This window comes from Punica granatum, chromosome 4, assembly GCF_007655135.1.
Source record: "Punica granatum isolate Tunisia-2019 chromosome 4, ASM765513v2, whole genome shotgun sequence".
NCBI lineage: Eukaryota > Viridiplantae > Streptophyta > Magnoliopsida > Myrtales > Lythraceae > Punica > Punica granatum.
The window spans coordinates 8,603,307-8,613,745 of NC_045130.1; the positions used below are offsets into that span (position 1 = coordinate 8,603,307).

At 39.9% G+C, this 10,439-nt stretch overlaps 1 protein-coding gene across 2 annotated transcripts; it reads right to left on the bottom strand.

Moving 5' to 3' along the window:
• Positions 1-366: 366 nt before the first annotated feature.
• LOC116204050 (respiratory burst oxidase homolog protein A) lies at positions 367-9,721 on the bottom strand. 2 transcript variants are annotated; one of them, XM_031536101.1, is made up of 14 exons: positions 8,697-9,720; positions 8,280-8,439; positions 7,868-7,916; positions 6,799-6,912; positions 4,884-5,306; positions 3,709-4,095; positions 3,166-3,261; positions 2,906-3,021; positions 2,404-2,571; positions 2,148-2,307; positions 1,791-1,988; positions 1,427-1,555; positions 1,234-1,312; positions 367-1,136 (listed from the first exon to the last, which is right to left on the bottom strand). In XM_031536101.1, the coding sequence occupies exons 1-14, from the start codon at positions 9,415-9,417 to the stop codon at positions 1,027-1,029; spliced, it is 2,910 nt and encodes a 969-aa protein (XP_031391961.1). In that variant the 5' UTR covers positions 9,418-9,720; the 3' UTR covers positions 367-1,026. The 2 variants fall into 2 exon arrangements, with proteins under 2 accessions (XP_031391961.1, XP_031391962.1); XM_031536102.1 differs by lacking the exon at positions 2,404-2,571 and having other exon boundaries at positions 8,697-9,721.
• Between the last annotated feature and the right edge of the window lie 718 nt (positions 9,722-10,439).

Below are 10,439 nucleotides of genomic sequence, written 5' to 3' on the forward strand. Positions count from 1 at the left end.
GACTCACAGATCTCCTTCGTCATCAATATTATAATAGAATTTACGGTGAATTGATCAATTATTATCTAATTTTACTTTTAGGTGAAAATCATCTTAGTACTTGAAGAGCTAACACACCCTCCGCTTGAGGCATTTGTCTATGTTTCTCTGACCTTTATGTAGACCACCTCGTCTTGAACGAGGTCCAGCGCCACCTCTTTGAGGGTATAGGCATTGTATGGATTCTTGAGGTTAGTTGCATTTCAGAGATAGTTACCCCTGTTCGTCGATGTGATTCCCAAGATCATATGTTATTAATATATACATATAACATAAGCCATGGAGAGGACGTTCATGGTTGGCATCTTATTATTCAAATATAAGATATGCCGGAATGAGCTTGAGCCTTTTTTATCATTGCCAATTCAAATTTCAACGTCCCAAAAGACTACATGGAAGAGAAACATCCCCCCTACCTTATATCGTATAAATAATTGATCAATAATGGAGAAAAGGATGAACAACGATCACTATCATTTACAGGAATTAATAATTCGACCATTTCCCCTTATTTCAAGGACGAACTTTATGGAAAAATATATATATATATATATATATATATATATGTATAATCAATATACCAACGTGTTTCTTCATCAGCTTGATGAATCCAGAGCACATGCCTTTTGTCTTTTTCTTTTCCTCTTCACACTCACTGTCGGCTTGCTGACCCCCACCACAACTTCAACTGCCGTTCCATTGTCAAGCTAAGGAGAACGTCCTCTCACCGGTCGTTTTCGACTGGTTGATGCCGATGCAGACGATAGCTGATGCCTTTATATATACTTCAGATGTGTACTCGTAGCTAGCCACGACCTAGCTAGCGTGTGGAGCGTTTATACGTACATAGTCGTATGATTACTCCTCTCTACATGAACTCTGTACAGTGAATCCAATAACAAAAATGGTCCTGGAAGGTGTTAAAAATCGGGTTGAGGCAGACTATACTTGTATGGTAATAAGTGAATCCTTCGATTTTTTCCCTTCTTAGAATTGCTCCTTGTGGAAATCAAACTTGGTGGATCCTTTCTGGTTGAACTCATAGCAGAGCTTGCTGAGCTCTTTGGCCAAAACTGGCGCCCCACAGTAGAAAACACCTGAAATCCCATTTGTTCAAACGTCAAATTATGTCAATGTACAGAAAAAAATGTCAAGAGATGTCAAGAGTTTTAGGTGTAGGGAAGATCGCAATACCTATTCTTGCGTTGCTGTGTTTGGAACACATCCTGTTGAACACTTTCTTCCAGTTAGGCCGAGCAAAATGGGTCCGTACCTGTCCAATATTCAATCAAGCAGAGTTCAGTACGTCTGAACTCATGTTGTCGACTAAGAAAGGATCATCTTATTGTTCCAGTTTCTTCAGAGAGCTGATATAAAGGATTCTTACCCGAGTCCCGGAAACGATGTCCACGCCATTCTTGGCATGGTTGAGAGCCTGGACCATGGTAATAAGAGCCGATCTCGCATCCCCTTCTTCATACACGCTTGTCAAGTAATTGTGCATCTCGATCACCCCCTAACGATCCAAAAAAAAACAAAAGACGAAGGAATTTGAGTAATAATATTAGAATTCAGAAAAACTGCAGAATATAGGAAAGAAAAAAGCCCATGTTGATATGCCGGTTGGTAAGCCGGAAGATAAAGGAATCTTTTGAATAATTCCAATTTCATATGGCTATTCCATTCTATTCCTTTTCCAACTCATTCCTAATGATATTGGGTTGAAATGGAAGAAGAGACTTTTTGGTTACCCTTTGATCAAGGTCGGCAACTTCATTCATGACCCCCTTGAACCAATCAAATGAGCCCTGTTCCCTTGTGACCCAGTAGAAATAGGCGTTTGTTGTCTTTAGAGATTTCTTCTTCTTCGGGGAGACCCGGTTCGCGTTCAGAGACTCCATATTCCCTGCACTTCCTTCTGAACCTCTGCTGTGCTCTGAGACTGAGTCCTGAAGTAAACCAGAAAAAATAGATTGTCTTACAGTTTGCTTCGAGAAAAAGCAGAATAAATTGGAAACACGTTGCTAGTTGCCAAGGTCTCTAGGACCAACATGATTTAACTGTTCTGGTGAAAAAAGGTTAATCAAGGGGTTGCTGCGAATACTTACTGCCAACTCTTCCATTTTCACAATGTTGTTGAGCAGATCTTTTAGGATGCTGATGAATGGAGTTGCCCCAATTCCCAGACCGACTAATAACAACACATCATACTTCGTATAATCTTGAGCAGGTGCACCATATGGCCCGTCTATACAGAGCTTTGGCAGACTGCAGACAAAGAATTTGTTTTTGCTCATAAATTTTCATGTTAATCTATCAAATCGGCGTATTTATAGAGCACATCTAAGCTGAATCGAGAAATGCCTTTTCTTGGTGGTCTCATCAGCCCTGAGAAGGCCGCTCTTGCCTGCACATGGGGGCTCACAGGCTTCTGCAAAAACACGCTTGAGTTCCTGTGTCCAGTCCCCAAGCTGGCGTATGTGGACGCTCAAGTAATCATCATCAGGAGCTGATGTGATAGAGAACGGATGCCTATGATTCAATTGGAAAATGAAGGAAATGATTAACCTCACTTGGTGATCACTGAGATATTATAACGGGCCGTTTGGATTCAGAGTTAAAGTTACTTTGATTTTGATTTTGATTTTGATTGTGGAAAAAAACAAATGAGATGTAGTTATAAATTTGACTTGGGAAACGTGTGTTTTTGTTGTGTAGTGTGTTGAGTTAAAGTTAAAGTTAAAATCAAATTTCGGAAAAACAAACGGGGGCTAAGAATCTCCACACAGCACGACTGCCATGAAACATGTTCGTATTTCAGTAATTTTGATGCAGCTATATGTAATGAGTGTGGGCTGTGAGTTACCATTCAAATGGGGAAACAGCAGGGCATTGCACAAACATGTACTGCCCACTTTTGTATCTGAACTGAGGCGGCTTTGACATTTTCAGTGTTAGCACGTTTCCTGGATAAATCGCAACCTGCAAAACCGAACATCTTATAAGTGATCCTAACACATATTGAATATCAGCAATATGTGACAATATGTGACAAGCATTCTCTTGGGTGTCGACTGGGTCAAGGAAACTCGACCTAAGAAAGTATCACTCACGTGCCACACTTACCTTCAGCAATCGAACTGTGTAGGATCCGGACCTAAAGAATCTCAGGGTCCTCTCCCCTGCATATAGTAACACCGGAACAGCAAGGTACATCCACGTCTGCAAATTGTGAAATCGAACTTCTTAAGAACACTTTACTGACTGATGGAATTGATGATGCTGTTTCTAGGAAACCTTAACAAAGAGAATTGGACGACAGTTATTATTGTTCATTTAATTTTAGAAAACTTAGAGAAGTATTTCCGGCTCTTTGATTTACAGAAAGGAAAAATAAGCTGAAAACTGTAGTAGGCTGAACTGTAGAGGACATTTCAAGCAATTGAACTCCAATACATTTTTCTATTTCTTAAAATGAGCACAACGGAAAGTTTGGAAAATGTTCCGGAAACTCAGGGAATCCGGGTCCGAATGTGTTTTTCCGGGAAAGTTATGCGGGAGACTTTGGTTAGTTTTCTGTTTCATAGAACAAAGGAAGATGCAATGTGACATATCGAAAAAGAATTTTCAGGAGATGGATGGAATCTAAAGCCATGCGAGTCATTTTACCGTCTTTTTGTACCACTTGTGGACAAGGTAGAGGAGCACGCCGTGGATCACGAGGAGCACATACACGAGGACGAATAAGTGGTGGGAGTACCAGAAGGCATTAAAGCCTGTGACCCGATCAAACGGCTTGGGAAGCTTCACTAGGCTCCGCCGGAACCACTTAGTCGCTAAGGTGAATGCCACTGCCATGAAGATCACCATCAAGATCCCAGTGATGCCTTCCGGTCCCTTAACCAGGTCCAGATAGGTAGGCTGCTTGTTACCAAAGTCATGGGCCAAAAACGCCCTGTACTGGCTGTAGGGGGCGTTGATCAGGCGTGGGAAGTCGCACGCAAGGTGGTCCCCTACGTGAAGGATAATGCCAACCACGATGGCTGCAGCAATCGTCTGTCCATTCATAGATCACACCCAGATCCACATGATATGAACAAGTGCACAACGTAAATTTGCTTTTCCGATTATAAGAGAGACATGCATGTAAATTAGTACAAGTGCACAACGTAATTAACTGGGAATTTAATTTCTTTTTTGCATTTTTTCCCATTATGGCCCAGACATGGAATCTTAGGTTATGTAAGAAAATCAATTCATGTTCTTCTTCCATTAAAGCACAAAGTTAACACTAACAGCTCGCTTGAATTAGGAATCACATGGATCCGATTGATCACAGCTATTCGAATCCTTCCATAAGCAAATCCCGCATATTACGACTGTCACACGTCAAGTCCTCACATGTAAAGTCATATAGGGGGGAGAGATTTTCTTTTCCGTTTTCCTAAATCCAAAATAAATAAATATACATATATAAAAAGTTTGGAAAAGTAGATGTTTATGGCTTCCCACAATGGCTTGAACTTCCTGCTTTTCAAACTTTGCTGCCATCACACAGTGTTCTGCCTTGCAATGTACGCGTAAAACCTCATCATCCCTAGTTTCAAAATTCATCCGAACTATTTCATTCCATGGCCAGGTCAATCATGGGCAATGTCGTTGACTTGCTCTAGGCGTCATCCTAACTGCCCCCCCAGCCAGAAAATAATCTAGCTAGAAAACAGGCAGCATTTGGAGTCTATGCTAGATTAGCCGGTACGATGATAATATGTTGATTTTTCGACAAGCTCCACCCATATTTATCATTTGAAATCTTTCCCATCATAGGTATACAAGTTGGGTACCTTGTGAAAGTTGATGTTGTCGTCAAAGGGTACGAAGAGACCGAGCTTGGTGGACCTGAGCCAAGTGATGGTGTTCCGGCATACAGGCAGCAGGATCAGGGCCATGTTAAACTTGAGCGTCTCAGCTGCACCCTTTGCCGTGAGGAGGCAATAGCCCATGATCTTGAACGCGCTCTTCTGCTTGTACTGGAAGAACTTCCACAAGAAGAGACCAATCATTATCGCTATCCACAGTGATATCACCCAGATCCTCCTCCAGTTCTCCTGGAGATAGTACATGCACTTCGTGCTCAGCCGCCGGATCCGGCTCCGCCTCCTCAACCCCTGCAAGTTCTGGCTTAGGGCCTGGCTCGTGTAGCTCAGTGCTTGACTGTAGTTTAGGTATGTGTCCTTCTGTAGCAGTAACGTCTCAAGCTGCCATAACTGCATCATTCACACCACAATTGAAGGCGGTACTCAAAATTCATCCAACCAATCACACATTCACATTACGGCAACTAGACCTAAAGAAAAACGAAAGTCGTAATAATCACATTTTAATTAAGTGAACAGTATAACGTAACTTGTTATATGTATTTGGCATGTAATTGTTGGGCACATGACCATAGAAATGTGATGTAAATGGAAAAAAATGACTACCGTCTGGTCCATAGACGGGGCCAAACGGACCATTGCTTTGATCCAAATCATTCTGAATTCTGGCCACGTGTCTATGTTAGTGCATATTCACCATCCAAAATGGACCCAGCAAGCAAAATTATCAGAGCACATGAATAAGGTAAGGGACAAAGGGCTCGTGTCGACCCAGTAGTGGTTTCCAGTGACAACTACGACAGCATAACATTCCATTAGCAGGCGTGCACTATGAGTAGGCCTACGCCCTACATATGCAATGTGGAGCCCAGCCAGTTGATTGATTTCTCCAATAGCAATAAAATTATTAGCTCAACCCAATCCATTGGGCAATTGCGTTTCGAAAACACCAAAAAGACTCCTTCGTTTTCGAAATTTATTGCCGATTTTTTTATCTGTATTACTCTGTTTATCGAGTAAAAATATTTATTTACTTATTTATTCTTTTTTCTACAAAAGGGTAGCATTTTCTCCGTCAATTGCCTCAGTTTATTTCGAATTATTATTCTTTAATTAATATGGTTTATCTAGTTCTTTGTCGAAGATAATTTAGTTTCGCTAACCTTTTTTTGGTGATGTAAATGTATTATATTAGATTAAAAAAAGGGGCTGGAAAAGGATCACAGAAAAGAGCAATAAGAAAAGAGAAAAGTCAAGAAATCATCTTAAAAAGAAGGGTCGCTCAACCAATACATTAATTTGCTTATGAAACCAAAAATTAGAGAAAGGATGATTCATCTACAATTATTAATTAATTATTAATCGATATTTCTGTAGAGTTTCAAAATAATGTGGTAGACATGTCCTTGTTTTCTTCTAGGCACAGTTGAACGACACGATTGTCCGATTTCTACGAGCATCTAATCTTTTTTGGCCTAACGTACGTTTTGAAGGAGACTTGAAAGAAAATGCCATTTCTTTTCTTTTTTACTAAATCAAAAGACAAAAAAAAAGTTTAATTATTTAATTAATTAGCAAGTGCCAGACCTCATCTTCTGTTAAAGCATTGTTAAAATTAAAATGGAAAAAAAAAAGTATTAGTCAAAACACGGTTGATTGGACGTACACCCCACAAACCAAATAAACGTTTTGATTGATTAAAAAATTTATGTAGCACTCTTATTCGTTCCTTGTTACTAAGCAATTTTCAGCCAAAGAACAGATCACTAAATAATTAGTAATTCGATCTCTTTCTTTCTTTGTTAGTAATATGGCTGCTCTATTTATAAATGTGATTCCCAAGCGAACACGTTATACGCATGTAAATTGTTAAAGGACCGACCTCAATGTAGCCGAGTCTCTCCGGGTCGAGTTCTTCCATGATCAAAGCGGCATACTCCTCGGCCTGCTCCTTTAATCTCGATAATTTGTTTGCAGAAGCGCTTAACATGATGATCTGATTTTTTACATTACAAGATTAGATTACAACATCAGAAAATTAGAGAAAGGGAAGAAAACGATTTCAGAACTAAAAGTCAAACAAAACTATTTATTTTCCTTTTTTTTCTTCGGCCAAACAAAACTAATTAAATAACGGTCCACGTAATGAACTGCATGCACTTAGGGAGAAAAACAATAATATATACGCAGACCAAGTCGAATGACCAAAAAGCCCTCACCAACCGCACTAAAATCCGCAATAATTGCCTTCCAGAACGAGGTAAATATGGAAATCGGATGTGCAAGTATATTGCATGCCATCTGTCAATACATGTCTTGATCAAGTCTTACATATATATATGTGTGTGTGTATAAGCTATATTTATATATTATATTCTTAATATATAATTAAAAATGAATTTCTCGAATATCCCATCTTTTAAGTAAAAAGGATAAAGTATTCTTCAGAACATGGGAAACGTCAGAAATGAAAACCAAATATATTTCCCAAAAAAAAAAACAACTTAGGCAAAAGACATAGTAAATGTTGGAGTAGCTTCTTCAAAGGATTCATAATCTCACCGAATCCTGCCTAACGTTGATTCTTTATAGCCAATAAGGTGACATCCTGAAACTTATACTAAAAAATAATTAATTTGTGTGTCCAATCTATGTGTAATTTAAATTATTTTAATGGGAATACATAAATATGAAGCTTGATTATGAAAGACTTTTTAAGGGGGCGGCTTGTATATGGTTTGCCATCATGATAAGATCAAAAATTCATATATTTTTAATGAGGTGAGGAATCTTATGGTGTGTTGGCTAAATCATGCACACATTTGGATTAATGATTAACTTAATGGAGGTGTATTAGCTTAATATGACAATGGCTGAAAAAAAAAGTTCAAAATTAATGAAATATATACATTAATTGTTATTATTATTATTATTATCATCAATTTAATTACCTCCTTTACTTCTTCCTCAGTGATCCTACCATCTTCATTCTTGTCCACCCTGCGAGCATTCACCATGTAAAATAAATACTTAAAAAATTACATTGAATAAAATAGAGAAAGGATATTAAATTTAGGTACTAGGAGTCTCTTTATATTTACTTTTAATTAAACAATAGCAAGCAATAATTAGGTCAATAATTTAAACAATGTTTTTATCTAAATGGATTAGTTTTGTTCTTTTTTTCCTCACTATGCTCTCACCACCGCCCAACTACATAATATTTTAATAATCGACAAAATGGACCGGTGATTTTTGCTCTCGATCGAGGGCTTAGTTGCGAAGAAGTGCAATAATTAATCTTTTGATCAATATAATCTTGTTTCAAATTATAATGTAGAATAATAAACCGATAATGCGTACATGTCGAAGAAGATCTGAAGTCGAGAATCGAAGCTCTGATCGTTAATCTGAGACCAGAATTCGTAGAGCTCATCCTTGCTGATCTTGTCAACCTTCAGTCTCCTCCTCCTTCCCAGTGCATCAAACACCTCCAATGCAAATTCCTTTGAATCCCTCATCCCTACAATAACATATATACATATACATACAAAAACTCTTATGTAAAATAATTAACGCCCTGGAAATTGATTGCAAGACATGTGGACATGTCAGTTCAACTGCCTCGCTCGTGAATAGAATCATTTTTTTTTCTCAGAATGTACGTACTCGGTCAGTTGGAATTATTCGTTTCTAACTTAGAAACAATCACAAGATAATCACATCAGTTGTTTTCTTGAATATTAATATATTGTGGTGATTTGGAGAAGAAGAAGAAACCTATGCATTGGGCGAAATCGGCACGGTAGAGGTAGCCATCCTTCGCGAGCTTATCGAAGTTGGCCTGGACTTCGTTCCAGGCGTCGACACCGTTGGTCTTACTATTGCTTATGAACCTCAGCCCGCGCAGCGCCTTCTGGGCACCGGACCGGGTCCGGTCGAGCTGTGCCCGCTGCCGCCTCAGTGCCCGAGCAGCCATGGCCGGGTCGAACCTGCCGCTGCTTGCTCCAGCAGCCGATGTGGAGGAGGCCAGGACCCTTGACGCGTGGCCGTGGCTCCAGGAGAAGCGCCTCAGCTCGGCCCTGAGCTCCTGGGAGAACTGCCTTGCCTTGGCCACGGCCTCGGCCTTGAGCTCCTGGGAGAACTGGCGGAGCTTGCTCGAGGAGCTGCGCCTCATGTTCCCGTGGTGGCCGGTTACGGGGGATCTCGAGGCCGAGGAGGAACCTGGGGTGGCGGGCACCGCGGACTCGACATCACCGGCACCAACGATGTCGATAGCGGTGATGGAGGTGGCAGGCTCCACGCTGCGGAGGATGATGGTGTCGTCATCCTGCAGGTCGAGGGTGACTTCTACAAACTCCTGGTCACCAGCCGAAGCAGAGTCGGCAGCCGAGGCAGCAGGGGAGGTGGCTCCGCTCGATGAGGAGGCAGCAGCAGCTGTGCCCTTGCCGGGGACGGTGTCGGAGCCCCACCGGCGCTCGTGCCTGGGGAATCCCTTCATTATATATATGTATAAAGCTAGCTAGTGTGTTAATAATAATGGTGATGAGGATCACTGGGAAGAGTGTATATATGTATGGTGTTTTGGTGTGGGGATGGAAGGGGAAAGGGGGAAGTGAGATTGTGGGGATTGACGCGTTAGGAATCTAATGTAGAAAAGGACATGAAAACGCGGGGGCGCATCCCCTCTTCACCTCATCGTTCATTCATCCATCAAACGAAGATCAATAGAGAGAGAAAAGAATTCTCACATAGAGAGAGAGAGAGAGAGAGAGAGAGAGAGACAAACTGAAAAGTACAGGACGGCGATATCGGTGAGGTGAGGACTGAACTTTGGACCCAAAACTTTCGAAGGAAGAGACCATCGACCCAACAATACTTCCCCTTTATTTTTCGTGTATAATCTTATTAATTCAGTTCAAGTCGAATCGATTAATTAAGAAATAAAATTCTTCCAACACATATGTGTTATTTATTTACAACACTCAAATTCGAGACTTTATTTAAGGACAATAAATTTTGAACTACTTGAATCAATCCATATTAGTCAACATTTAATTTAACTTCTATATTCCAATAAGAAAAAAGGAAATTAAAAAAATCTCGAGAATTTCCTGCATTCCATGGGCACGGTACCTGAGGTTCCATGTCAACATTAGAGTAGGATTGACCTAGTACTATTTAATAATATGGTGTATGCGTCCGAATACCTTGTATTTTTCATGATATTTGGGCTCTGCCTGAAGGGAAGATTTTATAGTTGAAACCTGGAATTGGGTCCTAATTGAAACCTGTAATAATTAGAGGAGGCGGCTCAATCCATTCTAACAGCAGAAAGGGGCTCAGTTACAGTACCTGAGGTTCCATATTTTGATTTTTAAGTAAAATATCTTACTCAACTTAATTTAACTATATTCTTCATAAATTCAAAAAAATACGTTCATTACTTTTTTTTATATTTTTCTCAAATTTAATGATAAATTTTTTCACTTACTTTTTTATAACTATTTTATAATTAATTTT

Coding starts and splice junctions, on each gene's coding strand:
- LOC116204050 (XM_031536101.1), bottom strand. CDS start 9,417: ATGAAGGGATTCCCCAGGCACGAGCGCCGGTGGGGCTCCGACACCGTC. Junction 5,307..6,798: donor AGAGACTCGGCTACATTGAG/GTCGGTCCTTTA, acceptor TGAATGATGCAG/TTATGGCAGCTTGAGACGTT. Junction 2,308..2,403: donor GATGAGACCACCAAGAAAAG/GCATTTCTCGAT, acceptor CTTTGTCTGCAG/TCTGCCAAAGCTCTGTATAG.